This window comes from Pelodiscus sinensis, chromosome 10 (assembly GCF_049634645.1).
Source record: "Pelodiscus sinensis isolate JC-2024 chromosome 10, ASM4963464v1, whole genome shotgun sequence".
NCBI lineage: Eukaryota > Metazoa > Chordata > Testudines > Trionychidae > Pelodiscus > Pelodiscus sinensis.
Window position 1 is genome coordinate 926,776 of NC_134720.1, and position 20,892 is coordinate 947,667.

General features: G+C 40.3%; 1 protein-coding gene across 2 annotated transcripts in view; it reads right to left on the minus strand.

Annotated features, from left to right (window-relative positions):
• Nucleotides 1–20,892, minus strand: part of RYK (receptor like tyrosine kinase) — a 49,732-nt gene that overhangs the window by 12,698 nt on the left and 16,142 nt on the right. Inside the window, exons 2-10 of one of the 2 annotated variants that reach the window (XM_075937221.1) lie at nucleotides 20,066–20,187; nucleotides 18,024–18,123; nucleotides 16,545–16,679; nucleotides 15,158–15,211; nucleotides 13,503–13,647; nucleotides 11,789–11,889; nucleotides 9,218–9,343; nucleotides 6,299–6,385; nucleotides 582–651 (exon numbers count right to left, since the gene is read on the minus strand). In XM_075937221.1, the coding sequence (XP_075793336.1) occupies nucleotides 582–651; nucleotides 6,299–6,385; nucleotides 9,218–9,343; nucleotides 11,789–11,889; nucleotides 13,503–13,647; nucleotides 15,158–15,211; nucleotides 16,545–16,679; nucleotides 18,024–18,123; nucleotides 20,066–20,187 (940 nt within the window). Of the gene's footprint in view, nucleotides 1–581; nucleotides 652–6,298; nucleotides 6,386–9,217; nucleotides 9,352–11,787; nucleotides 11,890–13,502; nucleotides 13,648–15,157; nucleotides 15,212–16,544; nucleotides 16,680–18,023; nucleotides 18,124–20,065; nucleotides 20,188–20,892 lie in introns of both variants that reach the window. The other variant, XM_075937220.1, reaches the window with a different exon arrangement.

Genomic DNA, 20,892 nt, shown 5'->3' on the forward strand with positions numbered 1-20,892 from the left:
TGGAATCTACCATAGCAACGGAACGTAAGAGACACTCCAGGCTAGAGGGCAGGCATGACAGATAGTTTGGACAGTACTCTGGGTATGGCACCGTGATGTACAGAAATTATTGGCAGGATTTTGGGATGACTGTGTGAACAATGTATGCACAGTTACACAAAGTTCTCCTGGCTCTGATTGGAAGATAAACAGGGGTGTGGATGGGATGTACATCTGAGAGCAAGACAATACATGTAACAAACTTGCTCCAGAGAGAATATACAGTAAGTGCCAGCAGCAGCTGCGCCTGGGCCTGGGAAGTGGTGAAAGGGGCTTGCTATATGCTCTTTACTTTAAGCAAAGTGGCTTTGGAAAACCTACAGTTAAAATTCTACCACACTGCTCATTATTAAAGGGTCTTTTCAGCTTTCTATAACTTTGCCAAACATTTTTGGACTGAAGTATGAGTCACTGAAGTTTGGAAGTGATTCGTTTCCGAAATTTTTAGTGCTGAAAAGCCACGTATATTGTATTTTCAATACACATGCATATACATTTCATTTCATTCTTATGCTAAGAAGCTTTACAGTAGCAGTATTCACCTGTGATGAAGACCTCTGAGTTTACAGCTTTCTGTCAGCATCATTGTCACTTGCACTTCTGAGGCTTGATCTAAAAGGAGAAAACAAAAAGAAATTGTGATTATTATTCATTCTGAAAACGAACACAAGGGCTTGCTTTCTTTTTAAATAAAACTGGCAAAAATAAAAACCTCCTGGTCTGGTGGTTGAGAACAGACGCCAACCCGACATCACCCTTGTTGCTGTTGCCTCTATCTTAACCCCAAGATGCTCAACAGGCTTTTCTCCAATTTCATACTGAAGCTCTGAGCAATCCTACTGCTCCTACAGCCTCTACCTTCCCGAATCGTTTATACCCATCCTGTTATGTGAGTTACCCTACCACGTCTTGTTATCCCAGTCACACCACAGCTCCTTGACGGTCAGGATTTCCATTCATTCCTGTTTATTTCCCAGGCTGCTTGCATTCTTGTACAGGCACCTTTAATAACTAGCAGATTGCCCTACTTTCTCAGTAGGGACCAGGCGGCTTTCCCTGTGCTTCCTCCTGGTATCCCGCATCCCTACTTCCTGCAGAGCTTAGAGCACCATTCCCGATTAACCTAGTTTAAAGCCTTCTTCACTAAGTTAGCAAGCCTTCCTGCAAAGATGCTCTTCCCCCTCTCTATTAGATGGATCCCATCTGTTCCTAGAAATCCTCCTTCTTGGAACAACATTCCATGATTTTACCTCCCCAATGCGATGGTCCCTACCCAGACCTTTTCTTTCAACAGGGAGGATGGACGAGAACGACTCCTACTCGCTGATGCAGTGCCTCAGTCAGGTAAGGTGGTGAGTCCGGAATAAGGGGGAAACATTTTGCCAAGTGCTGTAGTCAACAGATACAGCATATGGAAAAAACAAGAGTGTGGAGGGAGACAGTTAATGAAAAACTCAGACCAGAAGGAAACAGGAGCAGGATGACAACACTACTGGAGGGCCAGACAGAGACACTTACACCCCATGCAGTACTCCCCCTCAGCCCATACAAAACACTGTTCCATGCTCTCCCCAAAGTCTGAAAACATTGCTCAAATGTTCCTGTTCTTCTGCAGTGTCCCTTGCACTCCCCCCCCAAGAGACTGGTTGCATGATGAACGCTGGAGTTACACATGCTGAGAGGCTGACCCTCATTGCCATGTCCTTGGTTTGCAAAATAAACATGTTTTACCCTTGAGTTAGAGTGAAGTCTTTTAAACAAAATGAGTGTGTGTCACACACAGTAGTTGCTACTAAAATTCAGACAGTGACTGTGGGCAGGAACATTAGCTCAGTACAACTAAAGCTCAGGAAGGATAGCATTACAGGGGTCGTTCAAGTAAACACTGCCTGGCCAAATGCAATACAAAGATGCAATACTGAATGAAGTTCACTGTCAAAATGCTCCTTCAAAGCCTCCCTAATCAGAATAGCTCCTTGCTGAACTCCTTTATTGCCCCGGTATCTGGCTGCTCAAAATGAGCAGCCCCAACCATCCATCCACTGCTCAACTCCAGACAACTTCAATTACCAATTTCACTCCCACTACAGTTCAGTTCAGTGCCAGAACTATGACACTGTGAGGAATGAAGTTGTTGAATGTTATGTTATAGGAGTGTTAGCAAGGGCGTTGTGAGCAAGGCGTGAGAAGTCATTCTTCCGATCTACTCTGCGCTGATTAGGTCTCAGTTGGAGTAGTGTGTCCAGTTCTGGGCACCACAGTTCAAGAAAGATGTGGAAAAATTGGACAAGGTCCAGAGAAGAGCAACAAAAATGATTAAGCGGCGAGGAGCCCTGTGGCACCTTATAGACTAACAGAAGTGTTGGCGCATATGCTTTCGTGGGCAAAGACCCACTTCATCAGATGCATTCGTTTTTGCAGATGCATCTGACGAAGTGAGTCTTTGCCCACAAAAGCTTATGCTCCAACACATTTGTTACTCTAAGGACTCCTCGCCGCTTTTGCAGATTCAGACTAACACAACTACCCCTCTAAAAAATGATTAAAGGTCTAGAGAACATGACCTATGAGAGAAGACTGAAATAACTGGTTTTGTTTAGTTTAGAAAAGAGAAGACTGAGAAGCGACACGTTAGCAGTTTTCAAGTACCTAAAAGGGTTTCAATAAGGAGGAGGGAGAAAAATTGTTCTCCTTGACCTCTGATGGCAGGCCAAGAAGCAATGGGCTTAAATTGCAGCAAGGGAAGTTTTGGTTGGACATTAGGAAAATTTCATAATTGTCAGGGTGGTTCAACACTGGAATAAATTGCCCAGGGAGGCAGAGGATTCTCTGTCACTGGAGAGATTTAAGAGCAGGGTGGATAGATATCTATCTGGGATGGTCTAGATGGTGCTTGGTCCGGTCCCTTCCAGTTTTAGTGTTCTATGATTCTATGTTTTATTTTAAAACCTGTTTGCTTACTCACATAGAAAAGAAGAACCGACTCAGCAATAACATAGTTTTTGTTTTGTTTTCAATCAGAAATTACATTGCAATAAACTTATGTTCCAGGTCAAAGTTCTTTAAACTAACTGTGAAATCTACCAAACAAGTTAAGCCTGTTTAGAAAAACTCCTGAAGAAGCAATAAATTCATCCATCTCTTCGCAATACATTGTTGTGTTGCAGACAGTATAGTGCTTTGTCAATGCCCTTCTCCATCACAAAAGCCAACAATGGCTCACTGAAAAACTCCTGTGTGTTCCACTGTTTCCTTGCAGCTCAGAAAGAACTATATTTTAGTGGTAAGGCACCCAAAGGATGATTGACTCCCATTCAAGTATATACGGAAATCCAAATCTTATCTTGTGAAACAGTTCCAGCATCCGTATTGTGTATTCTTATCAATATTATTTCCTTGTTTTCTATAAATCAACCTGTTTCTGCAGGAAAACAAAATTATACAAATGCAACACATTCAAGACAAACAATAGGAGTACAAATCCTGCAACTAGTTACACCAATGACAATTGAAAGGAACCACATGAGAGTCAATACAATTATTCTGGATTTCTATCAGCTGTGCCTCAAAAGAATTTGATCTACTGCTTCCAAAGTTTCTGTGGAAGAATGGCTCATTGTCAAAAGGATAAATGGACAGAAATAATGCACTTGCCCTGTTGCAGTTATTATAATTCATTCTACTAGCTTTTTTCTTTAGTTACACTGGCCAAGACATTGAAAAATGGGTGCTACAATTAGGGTCGTAAATGCATACTTAGGAACCATCAGCAGCAGCCTAATTGTCAAGAATTCTGAGTATCCAGAAGTTTCCACAGCGAGCCAGCCAGCCAGCTTTGAATGTCTGATAATCATGTAAGAAGGATGGTTTTGATAATGCCCCTTGAGGAACTAGAATTATTTACAAGGAAGATCTACAACTGCCTTGTATTAATTGTGCTGTACTTTGGGCAGAATCCACAAAACAGCACGTGCACAGCCCGTCAGCATCCACAATATTTGACACAGGATACATGTTCTTACAACATTTGGCAGGTGCAGTTTGGCACCTGTAGTGCTAGTCCTATGGGGAGTCTTTGCACTGAGGCTAAGCTATGCAACTGTTTCTAATGATCTTAACTGCCTCTACTTGGGCCATAGGGCAATTCTGTGCTTGAAACCGTAAGTCAAATCCCTTGTATCACAGCCTCTGTATTATGGGCAGTGCTTCTCAAGACTGACACTGAATTCATATCAAGCTGCAACTTGGAGTTTAAGCCAAACATTCCAGGGTTCCCACAAGTTGACACCTTCAAGACTTTAAAGAGCGTTTCTAATTACCTTTTCCAATGTTCGTTTTTATTAACGCTACTTGCCTCTAAGGCTTTGTCTATACCACGCAGCTTTTAGCAACAAAGCCACTTCAACACAGCTGTGTTGCTGTAAGTCAGACAGTGTAGCCCCCAGGGGGACGGACTTTGCGCTGCCCTCCTCCCAGTTCCCCTGCAAGGGGCACACAACACATAGGGGCACATGGCCCCAGCAGCTGGCGACTTCGAGCAGCTTGGTGGTGCAATAGGCAGGGAGCCTGCCTGAGGGTCCTGGTGGTCCGGAGCCAAAGGCTTTGTGGGCCGGATTTTGCTCACTCCTGATTTATCTAGTAACATTATATTTACCGTCTTAGTATTTATCCTTCTCCCAGTGGTTCTTAACATTGTTAGTTTTGCCTCTTGCTGCACATTGATGACTGGTGGTGATTTTTTTTAAAACATGACCTGAAGCATTTGCTTGGAAAAAACAAATATTGTGACCTGATGAAAACCTGTTTAGGTTCTGCATCTATCATCCTGTTAATTCCTTTCTATATGCAAAGGGCAGAAATGCACAGATTGGCAGGTTTGTCTAAACAAGTTTTTCAACTTTTTACAAAGAAACAAACAGTACAAAAAAAAAACCACACACACACACACACACACACACACACACACACACACACACACACACACACAGAGGCTACAGGAAAACGGGTTACTTAAACTTTAAAAGCTTGCTGGCCATTAGTCAAAAAATGAATCCAGGAAAGGTTCAATTTGCTGTGAAAGCCAAGGTAGAAAAGGAAATCTTCAGTATTATATTAGGGTTCAAGATTGCAAAATGGAAAATGGCGAGTTACAGAAAAACCAGTTTATCAAAATGATGTGAGAATGTTGGAATTAAAGCAACACTGGCACAAACGGCTGTTCAGACAACTTTTACAATGTAATACTTAATTGGTCTCATCGTACTGAGTATGTTAACCTCTAAGATTTGTGGAGGGAAGGTCTGTATGAGTTTATTTCATTTAAGATACTGACATGCTAGAGTATGGCTAGGACACGTCTACATGCTGCAGCAATGGACACTGCCCAGGTGCAATTTCTGAAGTGCACTAATTAATTTACATAGACCCCGCTGGGGAGCATTACCAATTCCCTAGTGCCTTTTAATGTATTGTATTAATGTATTACTGTTTGAAATGGAACCGTGTTAAAGTAAACTAGGGACTGCTTAGTCCACAGCAGGAGGGTTTACCTAGACAAATTGGTGTCGCCTACATTGTGCGCATTAGAAATCGTACCTCCATAGTACAGCTCCATTGCTGCACTACGGAAACATGGCCTTCAAATAACTTGACAATGCATTTAGATAGATCTTCCTCAGACTTCATGATTTGCTGATCCTATTATGACTCCTTAAAAGTACGCTTCTGTAAAATATGAACTTTACCAATAAAAGGGAAAGTGAGTTTAACAAGTCTGCATGATTTTAACAGCCATGTAATGTTTTGGCTATCTGAATCATTGTCGGATTTAGAATGGAAGTATCTTGGGCAATAGCCATCTCTTCTTCCTCTATGTTTAATAGACAGACCTGTAAACTTACGTTGCTTTAGATATAAAAAGTTTTTATGGCATGTCTAAGCTAACACTCAATGCATTGTGAGGGGACAAAACAGTGTAAAGAGCTCATGTTTCAATTATTTGTGTGTGTTATCACCATCTGGAAAAAAAGGTATTGGTATTTCTAACTCACATAGGACTAAAGTCATGGAAAGTAAAGAAATTAAGGGTGCAGAAACTGGTGTTTCTGATGGAGGGTACAACCAGCCTTTCTTGCTCAGCAGATGAGAGCGTTCATGTACCTGTAATTCTTTACCTACCATTTTAAAAGGCAGGTTTGATGCAATGAACATGCCATAGTCTATATGAATAACCTGAGGAAGAAACCACTATGAAACCTACCTTTGACTGTTTTGACAAAAACTTGTCTTTCTTTACTGGGGTCTTTTTCCTCTATTAAAATTCCATGAAAAATGCGTCCAAAAGTACCTGTGAAAAGACCACAGAAAATCATTCTATTGTTTTCTGATAAGTTATTTTAGATTATGTTCCTGTAGGACGTAGCAAAAGTTTGGGTACTTCTGTAAAGTGACATTTGGTCAAAAATATATTTAAGACAGACTTTGAACATCTCATTAAAACTGTCAGCCTATGCCCCCATAAGCCACCAGGCCCAGAACTGTGTGGAAGACATCACCCCACCCCACAAGAGCACTAGGACTTTTGGAGCACAATGCCTTCCCTCAAGTGCAGGGAGCAACCAAGACTGAGAGAAACCGTACAGGGGCTGCAGATGGCCTTTAAAGCAAGGGCCCACGGATTCCTGCAGACTGTTTTCTGAAGTATGCATTGGGAACATTCTCTTCCACCATCTGCTCCAACACCACCCCAACACATCCCTTCCTTTGTCTTTTATCATTCTAGACAATCTACAACTCCACTTAACATAGCCCCAGGGAAAGGATATAAAAGAACAAAACTAATTCACTGAACAGGAATTCTGTCATCATTGCACTGTTCCCTCTACTCATGTTATATCCCTTTCCCTACCCTTTGGCCATGTCTACGCTGGCAGAGGTCAAGTGCTGGCAGTTACAGACTGGCTCTCAGAGCCCGGCAGGGAAACTGCTGTGGCGTGTCCACAATTTGCTCCTTGCGATAGAACATGTCCACATTAGCAGCTCTTGCAACGCCACAAAGAGCAGTGCATTGTGATAGCTAGCAAGTGGACGCAGGGTGTTGTGAGAAAGGTTTTTAATGCTGCATGGGGCAGTCACAGTCACATGAAGCAGGTTTCCCAAGCCCATTGCTCCTTGGTCATCCTCCTACATTGACAGCTGCTTTCAACTGAAGTCTGGGGAGAGGTGAGAGCATGACAGAGTGTGTGTGAGGGAGGGAGAGAGAGAGAGAGAGTCAGTTCACACAGCAGCAGGAAACAACCAGCCCTGAGGCAGGGGGAGGAGGAAAACCTGACATCAACCTCCACCCTCACTCCTGGGCTCTTTGCATAGCAATCTCTCGCAGGCTTTGTCTGCACTACCAAGTTTTGTTGCCAAAAACTGCCTTTTGTCAACAAACCAGTGAGAGCACTCACACTGCAAGGGGACCATTGTCTGGAACACCACCCACCGAAAACTTCCACTGCTAGGAGAGACTTTTTTATTTCCCTCCCTTTATCATGGACAAAGGGCCAGTGTGGACTCTGTTTTGTTGACAGAACTGAGTTAGGCATTATGGATACTGGCAGATCTCGTGGCTCTGTGCTCAGTGATTTGCCCTCTGGTACCCTGCAGGCCTGTGCCTCTCCCCTTTCAAAGTGCCAGGAAGTATCTGACAGATGAGCGAGCTGCTTCGATTGGGGAACACACAAACCACTGGAATGGATGGTCCTGTTCTGCCCCTGAAGGGAGAGGGGACAGCTCCTGTGCTGCTCTGACATTGCTCACCCTCCGGCGATTTTTGTTGTGTCAACTTTTAGGTGTGGACGTGAGTTGTGTCAACAAAACTTGGGAGTGCAGATATACCCTCACACAGACGCCTGCTTCTGCATTCAACAACAGAGCATTCCACCTGGCTGGTTTGCCGTGTCCGGGAGCGGATCAGCACAGCATGCAGGCTCGTCTGACAGGGAGCATGTGTATGTCTGCAGGGCAGCCAGAGATCAAAACAAGGGGCAGAGTGGCCATGGTAGGGATTATGGGCCATTTCCAAAGGCCAGTCACAATGCAGCATACAACTGAAGTGTCCACACTGGCAGGCCAGCGCAGTAGCTACGGGGCAGAAAACTCTATGCTTCTTGTTGAGGTGATTTACTGAGAGCACAGCAGCTGCAGAGTTAGTGTGCACTAAATACCTTGCCAGTGTAGACGCCCTCAGGAGCTAGAGCTGGGAGCTGATTTACACAATTATAACTTGAAAGTATAGACTGGGCCTTTGTCTCATTATGTAGACTGGAAACTCTTCAGCGTAGGGACTATGATTATATAGTGCCTAGCACAATGTGCTAGTGCAGTGTTTCCCAACTGGTGCGCCGCGGAACCCTGGGGTGCCGCAAAGCGAAAGTAAGGGTTCCACGCCAACTCAGCACTCCCCCGACCCTCTTAAAGAGACAGAGCCTTCTCTTGTGTTTCACAAATTGCGGCAGGACTCAGCTGGTCTTTATTTATTTATTCCTTTTTTGCTTGACAAATTGTGGCTGGACTCAGCAAGGCTTTTTTTTAAAAAAAAAAAAAAAAAACCTCTGGCAACCGTAGGGGTTCCTTGAAATTCTTTCACGCTGAAAAGAGTTCCGTGGCTAAATAAAATTGGAAAACACTGTACTAGTGTAATAATATATGCAAGTTTCTATATACTAACTAGTAAAAAAAACCCAGATTCCCTATTGTTACATGCAATGATTTCTATTCCCCCACAGGCCCTTTCCTGTAGTCCACATGAAAGGCTCTAAAAGGACAGTGTGCAGCCATAAATACACAACCTGGACTGTTTCAAAAGGCAAAGCAAGCCTTTCTCCTTTAGTCCCGGACTAGGGATGTGATAGTGAACATGGTTAATCGATGAGCCTGAGCTCATCGATTAACCTTCATGATTACATGCAGGCTCCCCTCCCCACACAGCCTCTGTATCTGAGGCAGCAGCATGGGGGAAAAGGAAGACAAACGACAGGCACATTCCAAGTTCCTAATCATTCCCACACCTTCTACTAAAAATCATGAGGGGATCAGAAGTAACAACTGTAACGTTCTTGGGGAAAGAACAAGAGTATATAATTCATTATATCATTCATGACACTTAAGTGTTTGAAGAAAGTCTCGTAAATACCTTCTTGGAGTACATCTTTAAGAGTTATCCTCTCTCTGGAGATTGCTATGTCCTTCACTTTAGCTTTTGCCTCCATCAAGGTGACACTTTTAAGATCATTCTTCTCTATCCGTAATGTAGGATAACCTGAGGAGCCAACAGAGCCAAACAAACCAATATAAATACCCTTATATTCAGAGTCCAAGTACATCACTTCCCGCAATACAACTTACAGATGGAAAGAACATGGAATTAATGGCCAACTGTAAATAACCAAGATTAGCTTTCAGTATAAAATACGAGCAGGAAAATAAATTGAGAAGGCAACATGAATGTAAATGCCTCTGAAGCGTGAACATGCTCATTTAACATATATAACCAACTAATTCCATTTGTCTTTGTTTACCTTTTGAAATACCAAAGCCTGGTATTGCTCTGTTCCAAATGATCAGGTAGTATTCAATGAAGCCAACTTTTTACTACAGATTATAAGAGCAATCTGAAATAGACAGTGCCCTCTTCTGGACATCAGACTTCTAAAGAGAAGACTATATTCAGGAAGGTTTTAATGATATTGTAGAAATGGAATCCATGGATAAATGTTTAAAGGAAAATCTTGAAAGTCATACTCCTCCAAAAACTGCTAACACCTAAGATGACTAAAACCAAACGAAGTCAGAGAAAAATATTTTTTTTCAAGTTTATTTTGGTCATGTACAATCCCATTCAATCAGTTAACTGGTTAAACATTATGTTTAACCAGATAACCTGGAGTGCCCTGGCCATGGCACACTGGGTCAGGCCTATTGCAGACAGAGGCTCGTCTAGTTGGGTTGCACCAGCCCCCGCTGGTTAACTGTAACCAGTAAGCATCACTTAATAAGGGTTATGCTTGCCAGTTAACCATTCACATTTCACACCTCAGACTTCAGAATTCACTTTGTTAGATGAGAAAGTGTAAGCAATTTAGAAAACTGTTGTGAGAAACCATAGGAGCACAACTTCCTCCAACTGGAGGCAAGAATTTTATTTGGGATTAAGACTATTTCTGAAAGCAAAGGAGATTTACCAAAATGTCTCCTGATATACTAGACTGGTGGTGTGGGTAACATCAGAGAAGAGCAGCAAGAAGAATAAACATGAGAACATTTTTGGCCACATGCTTTTTAAAAAAATGAACTATAATATTTTTATGTTAACACTCACCACAGTTGAGATAACAGGATAACAAAATAGGCTTAAAACATCAACTTATCCCACTGCTAAACAATACATCTCAGCCAATATACACAGAACTGCCACATGCTGAGGCAAACAGCTGAACTTTGTCAAGAAAGAACAAAAGAGTAATTGAAGTTTTACTCTTTCTAAACTAGTCAGTATAATAGTGCTGAATCTGGAGATACATTTCTATTGAGAGAAATATGTTGCTGGGGTTAATAGGAACATGGCGTTAGTTCCTCCTCTTGGGTTTCACTGACAGTTCACAAGCATCCTGTGAATGTGGAGAGTCATATTCCTCACCTCCTTTTGGAACTCTCTCTGAAACACAGCATCAAGTTTACATTCCTAGGCTTGGAAAGCCGTCACAGACTTGCCCTTTGCTACATCTCTGACTGCATGCCGCTTTTAGTATTATCTCTATCCCTAGACCCCTCACTTCCTTAACCCTCTCAATATTCCCTACTCCAAGCTTTTTCCTCCCACACTGCTGCATAACCGGAACATACTGCTGGCACCCATTCCAGAAACAGGCAAATCAAACAAAACTTCTGCATAAAAAAATATATTTTTGGAGGGGGGAGGCGAGAAGGAACTCTGCTAGCTAGCCACCTAAAGAAAAGCACCTTGCGTCTGTTTAATACAGGATTCATGCACTCAACCCTTCCAGAAGAGATGTGTCTTTTACAACCTGCACAGCCATGTCAGAGAATCCGCTGCCACTGCTCAGCCCCTCTTCCTGCTGTGGCAGTACGGCACCAGGAGAGAGGCAATGCCTCCTTACTGTTGTGATTTTATAAATTAATCTCTTTTTCAGGAATTCCCCTACCCTTTTTGCAGCTGCATAACATAGTGATCCCAAACTGAATCATTCAAAAATAACCTCTAGCTCCTTTTCAGCAGTACTACTACCTGGCCAGTTAGTCTCCATTTTGTAACACATTTGATTTTCCTTCCTAAGTGAAGTACTTTGAACATCTTTATTTTATCTTGTTGATTTCAGATCAATTCTCTAACTGGCTACGATTGTTTGAAGGACAGGATTACAATTCAAAAATGCTTGCAACCCCTCCTAGCTAGCTATCTACTACTAATTTTATAAGCATATGCTCCACTCCACTATCCAAGTCATTCATGAAAATATTGACTTAGTACTGGACCCAGGACTGACCCATTCTTGTGACCTCAAAAAAGAAATGGGCAGACAAATTGATATCAGAGCCCCAGGAAGTACAGGCTAACCAGACACCAAGCCCAGATCTTATTCATGCTCCTCCCTTCTGGTCAATACAAATATCATCATCAGAGCATGGACAATAGGCCAGCCCAGGGTCACTTGCTGTACATTTTTGTAATTAGATTAATACTTACTGGTTACTGGTGTGGCATTATTAGGGGTGTCAGCTCTCAGGTACTGTGTCGTCTGTGTAGAGGGTTGGGATAAACCTTGTGAACTATTGCTGTCACTTACGCTGTTTTAAAATAAAAAAAGTGACAAAACATCAGACTTACTTCTCTACCATAAAATACTTAAGATGCTGTCAGAGCAACTCCAGCATATCCAAATTAATTGACAAGATTATCCAGAATACCAAGATTAACGAAAGCAGTTCAATTTGATTCTCCACAACCTTATCACTACTTTCCTTTAATGTTCAGTGAGTTTTGTTATTTGATTTGCATACTGATCTATCTTCCATTAAGTTTTCTCAATCCTAGTTGAAATGTTACGGTATGTATAGAGATATGACAAAAGGTATTACTTATCTCCAGGAAGTTTCATAGTCCTTCCTTATTTTATTAATAATAGTCTTCTATTATATTTGAACAGCACCAGTCTGAGCCAAGCATACAGCTGACAGGTGCAGTTCCTGCTTCCATATATACACACGGTGTGCTCAACTCTTTGAGGTAGTGGAATATTAGTAATACAGCACAGACAAATACACAAGGAGAAATCATCTGCCCTTTCATCTTGTCAAAGGAGACAAACAACTGGAGACATTCTAAACTCTTTAGTCCTATTCAGGTAAAAGGCTAGTATATCCTATCAACATACAGTCTGAAGGTTTTCCTTATCTTTCAGAGTGAGGCTTCAGAAAGAAAGTTGATGAGTATACATTCTGAGATTAAAGTCCTATACCACTTTGGTAAGAAATGTATCTTTATAGTCAGGTTACTAAGGTCTCAAGTTCTGCTACCTTCCTGGTGAAAGTGAGAGCTACCAGGAATGCTACCTTCAGGAAGAGATAAGAATAGGAGTGTGTATCCGTAGATTCAAAACGGAGCCCTATTAAAACCAAAAGAACAAAATTCAGATCCCAGAATTGTGTGGGGACTTTTAATAGGTCAGAAGAGCCTGTTGAAATCTTTCAATAATCTAACACTCACAGGATAAGGGAAAAACAGATCTTTCCTTCTATAAGAGGATGGAATGCAGAGATAGGTGCCAGATGAACTCTCAGAGCTGACAGTACTTTCTTTCAGGTGAAGCAGGTAATCCAGAGTTAACTGAAAAGGGTTGCATGAAGGAGAGATCTCTCTGCTGGGACCACACTGAAAATCTCTTCTATTTCTTGTAGTATGTACTCTCGTGAACAGTGTCCCGCTATTTAAAAGAACATCCAAGCCATCAGCATAGGCTGCAAGGACCAGGTATTGTAAAATTATGACCAAGACTTGAGGGAACATTATAGGATCCTAACCTGAAAGGCTCAGTAGATTTAAGTATCAATACTGATGGGGCCAAGCTGGTGCCATTAAAATCAGATGGACTGCCACTGAATTTTGATTGACTGGAGGGCACCCAAACTGCCTGCATTCCTGATTGCTGCCTTTTTACTTATCCAGTACTATGCACTTTTGCTAGCTTACTTCAAGGAACCCAGCTATGCAGCCCAGTGGTCAGAAGAAAAAAATGTCTAAGTACAAGGAAGGAAAGGAGGTACTATGAAAAGCAAACAGTGACAATTTAGTTTCTCGGTTTTGAAAAGTGATTTTCAGTATCTTGTCTCTCTTTGCACAAGACACATACAAGCCTTCACAAATGTCTCTCAATTATAAATGAATAGAATGTATACTTTACCTGTCATCCAACTCTATTCTTTTCATACTATGAAGATGCAAGACAGCTAGTATTATTGCTACCAGGAATATAACAGCACAGCAAACTCCTACACTGATATAAAATACACGGGTAGAAGTGGTGGGAGCAGCATTTACAGGATCAACTGAAATGGAAAGGTAAAGAATGTCACAAATGTATTTTTCTCCAAAAGATATATTACACGTACCAATTTCAAATGAGTCCACATGTGATTGTGCAAGGAATGTGTTTATATGTTTACATCAATCTAATGCTAGCACTTATTTCACTCAAGTCTAAAAGCACAGAATCAAAGAAAGGAGCTCTGATGTGTCTCAATATTGAGCTTTAGCTTAAAGCAAAGATTTAAAGACTTTGGCCAGCAGGGGTCAGTACAGCACAGAGGAAGCAGACTCAGGAAAAGATCACAACATTCCAACAAGAACAATCTTCCCAAATCCTACTGCATTAAACCAAGGCCAAGACAGGGACCAGCAACCCAATGAATATATACTCACCAAGGACATCCTGGTGTCCTCCAGATAAATGCAAAGAGTGAAGGGGTCTCCAAACTGCTGGTCTTGTGAGGCTGTTTACTGGAAACTAACAATCCCTTCCCACACAAACGTACTATTGCTACCAAAGTACACATGGGGGAACTGGGAAAGGTGCAATCAAACCAGCCACTTGCTTCTAACCATCTCTACTCTTTCTTCCAAAGTCTGGAAGAAACTGTACTACAGAAGAGTTATAAACGGGCATCTCTTTGCAGCAAGGAGAAATCAGACTCAGCCTGTAACAAGCCTCATGGGTAGGATCTCAGATGCCTGCGCTACTCCTTATTTAATGCAGTAGCATTTACAGGTGATTCTTAGCCAACCAACAAACCTCAACTGCAGATTTTTGGAGGCTTGTCAGCCACTGGGTTGCCTGGCAGGCTTGCCCCTATGGAGCTAATGAGCTGCCATCTGCATACACCTAAAGGAGGCAAGACCTACTCCTACTTTAGAAAAAACTTAAAACACAACCAATAGTCTAGTGGCAACTTAAAGACTAACCAAACATGTAGATGGTATCATGAGCTTTTGTGGGCCCAACCCACTTCTTCAGAAAGAGCCATACTTTCCTCTATCCCCCCAACATTTTTAAATGACACTCAAGTGATAATTAAGTTTAAAAAAATTAACACCACAGGAAACTGCATAAAGCGGCCAAATGAGTTCCAAAAGGATTTTTAGAAAATGCTTGTGTTTTGGATACCATGAATACCATGGTGTGGTTGACATTTCCGGCTCAGGATAGGGTTGGGGAGATAAAAAGGGCTGAAGTCAATTGACACTGTGCATTTACTTCACCAAGTTATATGGCACCCACAACAGAGTCTAAGTCTAAACCTCAGCTTTGACACATGACTCCAGAGGTTTTGAGCTATCAGGCAAAGTTCTCATTGACCACAGAACAACAACTTCTCACACCCACTATATATTGCTGACTGAACAGGAGAACTGAGTAAAGAAAACTGCAAAAAACCCGTCTCTACAATCTGAACTTGACAGATGTTACTGCTTTCACCTCATTTCCTTCATAAAGAAGATACATCACAAGCTCCCTGTAAAGTTATGACAACAGTAATAAGTGCTCTTAATATTACTTACAAATAGTTTTGCTGCTGTTTCTGTCTGACGGAGTTTTTACTTCTTGTTCAAGTTCTAAAGTGACAAGAGAAAAATGTGAAGTTCTAATATACGTGTTATATTATAATTCCTTTACATCGAATCACCTGCTCCATATTGCTATAAAAATGTGTTTTCCTAACTAGACATACTGAATAAAAATCTATTGTTTCAGATTGTCTCTGATTTCCCCATGATCCCAACTCTCAACAATTCTATTTCTCAACTGAATGTGTCTTGTTTGCTCTCAGCTGATTCTCTCCCCCACCTCAGTTTTGAGAGTCACCTAATCCGGTACATAGACATGAGTGGGGAAATGACACTGTAAAACCTTTGTGCACAAATTCTCAAAATCTAAGGACTACTGATACACAAGAACCCATTTAACCACCATAAGTCATCAAAACTAATTTTCACCAGAAAATTTTTCATTAATAATGACTTTCCTGCAAAATATCAGCTTTCACTCTCCTTGCACTATTTTTTTGTATGGGAAGTAGCTCAACTCTTTTTTGTTCATATTTTCTAAAAACTTTTCTGGAAATACATAACCAATTAGAAATGAAGCCAGGCTGGGTAGGGGCATGAGCACATGCGCACAGGAACTCACCCTCTTCCCCCAAATGCTATCAGGAAACTGTAATAGTATGAAAAGCAGGTGAACCAAGGCAGTGACCATCTCTGCTAAGAGCAGTCGGAGAATAGATGATTTACAGAACTCCCAAACCTACCCTTTGTCAAAATGGCTGCGACTCAAGTAAAAGAGAAGAGCTCAGCTATGAAAAGCAGCAAACAACTATTAATCCTGGCCAAAAAAATATCTTCAAACGTGTAGCTTTGTTCTCCCATTGAGTTTTAACATTATGGGGAGTTTGAAAAGTCTGCATCGTTTTTTACTGAGATCATAAGACGACTCTCGGGGTGCCAAGTTTAAGTGACCCATTTTAAGAACATTTCAACTTACTTTATACATTTACTTTTAAATTCTCAGAAAAGTCTTTCTATATTCAAAATGCTATAATTTGGGGAGATTTATTTCCCAACATAAGCAGTGAAATACAAAATTCAGTCATAATTAGGAAGCTGCAGTCACTATCTCCATAATATAATACCAGTTATTCAATTAAAGCCCACCAACTTTCCTTCCCATTTCTGTGTAAATTTATCATCTTCCATTATTCAAATGTCCCTTATTTTTCTGGAAGACAAGACATCTTACCCATCCCTCCTTCTACTCTCACATTCCAGTAAACCCTTTTATTTCACTCAGATTCTTATCCTAAAACCCATCACCATAATCTCTCCCTCATTCCTTTCCCCTTTACTTTAAGGCTAAAAGTTTTTGAATCCTGGAAGCCGGATGTCTTACTTTTGTAGCACATTTTCCTTCGTTTGAAATTTAAGACTGTGATATTTTTTGAGGAATTTATTGTCAAGTTGAGCTGCATTAATATTGTAACCTCAGAGTCTAGTCTGCCCATGCAGGAGAGTTCAACACGAAACACTGGAAATAGAAAATGAGAGATGTTTGTTTATAACATATTTCAACAGTATTTTTAATGCAATTGTGAAGTGCTTCAGGATATTGTTGAATTTTAACTTAAACATTTTCTTAAAATTTCATTTTGGTGTTCAAACCAAATCTGGGAATATTTAATAGTATGTCCAGCAGAAGCTTTCAGATAATTGAATTGAAAAGAGAAAATGTAAGTTTACAGATCTCAAAAACAGTAACATCTATGGGTAAACAATTGTCAGTCGCTCATTTTGCAGAGGCTCAGTATATTCTGAGCTATCCTGGAAATACACAGAAGTGTATTTATTTTATTTTTTACAACCATCAAGATGATGGCCTTTCTGGGAGTACCCACACCAGTCTCAGCAAATCTGTAGCTTAAATTAATATGACTAGGTTTGTTCCCAAGGCTCTGTGCCAGCATCACCGATATTAGCACAACTGCAGAAATAGGCTTGGCTCTCTACTGCTTACCTGTACAAAAAGGATAAAAAGAAACAAAAAGCCAAGCAGCAGCATTTTACATCTATTGTGCATAGGTACAAGTAACTCTAAAGAGTACAAAGACTTAACTGCTGCTGCAGCAGCAGATGAACACATTTGTGCAAATCCCACACAATGAAGTTTTACTGCAAATACATGTTTTAGAGGAATGATTACACATCCAACCGTTGTTTTCATCTGACTTTTTACAACACAACATGCTTAACATGTTAAACTTATTAATTAAAAAGTTACTTATCTATACACTAAAGAAGTGGGATTAAAATCTATGTTACTATTGGTCATACTGGAATAGGAGCATTGTATATACTCTTGGAATGTGACGCGTCTTTTCTCCTTTTTCCTCTCAACAATAGGGGTAGAGGTTTATTATTGAGCATTTCCATTTATAATTGCCTTCTAACAAGGAGCCAGGGTGATGCACATGCCAGACCCACAAAGAACAATCACTGAGAAAACAGATGTTTGTTAGAAACAAACTGCTAAATTTCTAGCTAGCAGAAGTAAAAAATTCATACAATCAGAAAGGCTTGGAATTTCACTTTGATTTTTCTTTGTTTATAGCATGCTTCAGAAAGTAGAATTTGCTTATCGCGTATCAGTGCATTTCATTTGATGTAGATACAAGTATTAAGATTTTCTACATACAGAATTATCTAGACATATTATAATTGTTGTATTTTGTGTGTTATTTACAACTAAAATTACATGGAATTATATAGCAAGCATTCCCAGGAAAACCAGGAAAAGTTACTGAGTGCCAGATAAACAATGTCCATGGTAGTACTGTGATTGTGCCTTCAAAGCTAAAAAAGCCTGTTTACTCACCTGATAATGCACGAGGGACTTCTCCTTGTACTGAAATGTTAGCCTGAGGCATATCTATAGCCATAGCATTATCTACCTGAAATCCCAGTTTATATTCAACCTGAAATCGTGAGAGAGAAGGTTAAAAATCCTCAGTGACAAAACAATTGATATTAAGACCTCTTCAAGAAATTTTTATGTAATCATTTTCGGGTCTGATTTTGTATCTTAAAGTACCTCAGGTACATCACCTAAAAAGGCTTGATTTTCAGAGGGCATTTTGCTCTGTACTCTGAATAGAAGGCTCTGCTAAGGTATTTCAAATTGAGCATCCAAAAGCACTCTAAATCACTAGTGTTTGAAAATTCAGCCCAGGGCTGTTTTGTTTTTAATAATCCTTTAAAAATTCTTAAGATAAGGCTAATTCCAATACAGTAAGTGTATATGTTCAAAAGAGACCTAATTAAATCTATGGGAATTAAATCAAAAAGAACTTTACCACTCACCTAGTAAATTGAGTAATAAGAAGGCTATAAAGGTAAAAACTTGTTCAACTACAGTTAAGGTTCTGTTTCCATTTTAAGACCCTGGCCCTACAAATGTCTGAGCATGACAAGGATCAAGGCCCATGTCAATTAAAAAAAAAGCCACAACAGACTACACAATCATCTTTGCAATAGCAGTTTCTCAAGATTTGCCGCTGCCTGAATGCTTCCTCCTTCCCCCTGTAACCCTCTCATTAGCTGAATATTTTTTTATTTTTGGGTACAAGACAAGTAAAAGTTATTTCCCCGCTTTGTTTTAAATTTTTTTTTAATTATATAGCTTGTTCTATAGGCAAAATGCCTTGATGTAAAGAGAAATGTAGCCCAGAGAAATCTTCATTGAGGAGTGTCTGATCCAATACAAATTGATTTTGATTTGCCCTTTGAAAACTGCCTCTTGCGCACACTCCACAAAATTAGTATTTTTATGAAGCACTTTTTTGTCAAAGTCCTAACTAGCTGATCATGTACAGGGAATTAAACCGGGACTCCCAGAAGCTCAGAAAAAGTCCTAATAAAAATTCATGTGCATGCACACTCCTGTAACTTGCAGTGTGTTAAGAACACATGCAGCTCATGGCTAAATCAACAGCTCTATTCATGGCAATGGAGAACTCTGCTGTGATAATGACCAAGGACAAAATAATTCAATTTCTCAGAAGCTAGCCTGTATAGCCTATGAAGTTGCCTACAGTGTCCTAAAGGAGAGCCTGCCTACCCTGTACCCAGCAGCTTCCATTGCCTGCAGTGGAATACTCCTAGTTTATAGCAGGAAATGACTCGAACAAAAATTCTGGCAGAACGCATCCTTTAGATATTTGATTGATACAATGTCAAACTTTTTATTAACTTACTCAAACCCAGCAAAATCATTGTGATTCAAACTTCACAAAAACATATACTGAACAACTTCAACTGCAAAAACTTCAGCCACAAAGCTGAAGTAATAAGTAAATCAAAATCCTTTAAAATGGAAATGCTCAGGCAAAATTTTCTACAGGTGTTGCAGCACACTCCAGTTCCATCTTACTGGGACTTGATAATGTTCTTTAAATACCATTCAAATAGATACCTCTCCTCCCTCAAGCAACATCTTTTCTAGGAATCCAAAGAACAAGTGCCCCAGGTTTTCTAAGGTCTGAATTCACAGCTGCCTGTTTCCTGTTTAACTCACTGCCAGTATCATAACTGACAGAAGCAATCTGTAAATGTATGTATTTTGAAGCAGAAAAGATGATGTTCCAAAGAACACTTTAAAAAAATGCTCTCAACATTTTACACATGTTCTGTATCCAACAAGCCATGCTCTTTTCTCTTCCATCTTAATTTCTTCCTGAGTACAATTAGTTGGCTCCCTCTAGCTACATAAATACAAAAATAAACAGAATATCCTTTTATGCCCTAGCATAATGTGTGTACAGGAAAGAGGCAAAAAATGGCCCAACTATTGGTATTGACCTTTGGTTCAAATCGAGGCAAGACATTCATAAATTAAGGCAAGCTAATGTGTATGCTTACCTTGGATTTAGCATGCCAACTGAAATGCAGATTGTTGGTTTCACTGGGTATTAGTAGATTGAAGGATAATGCATAGTGATTAATAAGATCATTCCTCACATAATATAGCTCTGCATCAAGACCTAGAAAAACAACAAAAACCACTAGTAACTGAAAAAACCTAGTCTTTTATTTAAAGTATTCTCAATCTTTGTACTAGAACAGGGGTCTCCAAACTACGGCCCGCGGGCCGGATGCGGCCCGCGTGGCCCTCTCATTCGGCCCGTGGAGACCTTTTTGGATTCAAAGGCAGAAGAAGTGAGATTGTTTCAAAACCCATTTGAAGCAGATGTGGCCAGTTGCCCAGATGAACTGCAGCTGGAAGTCATTGAGTTGCAAGCAAATGACCTCCTTAGGGACAAGTTCAAAATAGGACTGGTGGGTTTTTACCAGTTTTTGCCCAAGGAAGACTTTCCTAATGTCAAAACTTTTGCATCAAGGTACCTTTCAATCTTTGGAACAACATACCTGTGTGAACAAACATTTTCAAGAATGAAATACGTGAAGAACAATTTGAGAACAAACTTGTCCGATGATAATCTCAGGTCACTGTTGATGTTAGGGACAACAAATCTAAAGCCAGAAATGTCTGCTATTTTGGCATCCAGGAAACAATTTCACCATTCACACTAATACAGGTGTTCATGTGTAGTGTATCAATGTGTTATTAAATAATAACTGAATAAAATAATATTAAATAAATAATTAAAAACAACATCCATGTTTTGATTGTTTTTTATTTGGACCTCAAGTGTGTAGTCGGCCCCCGAACTGCTGTTTGATAGTTA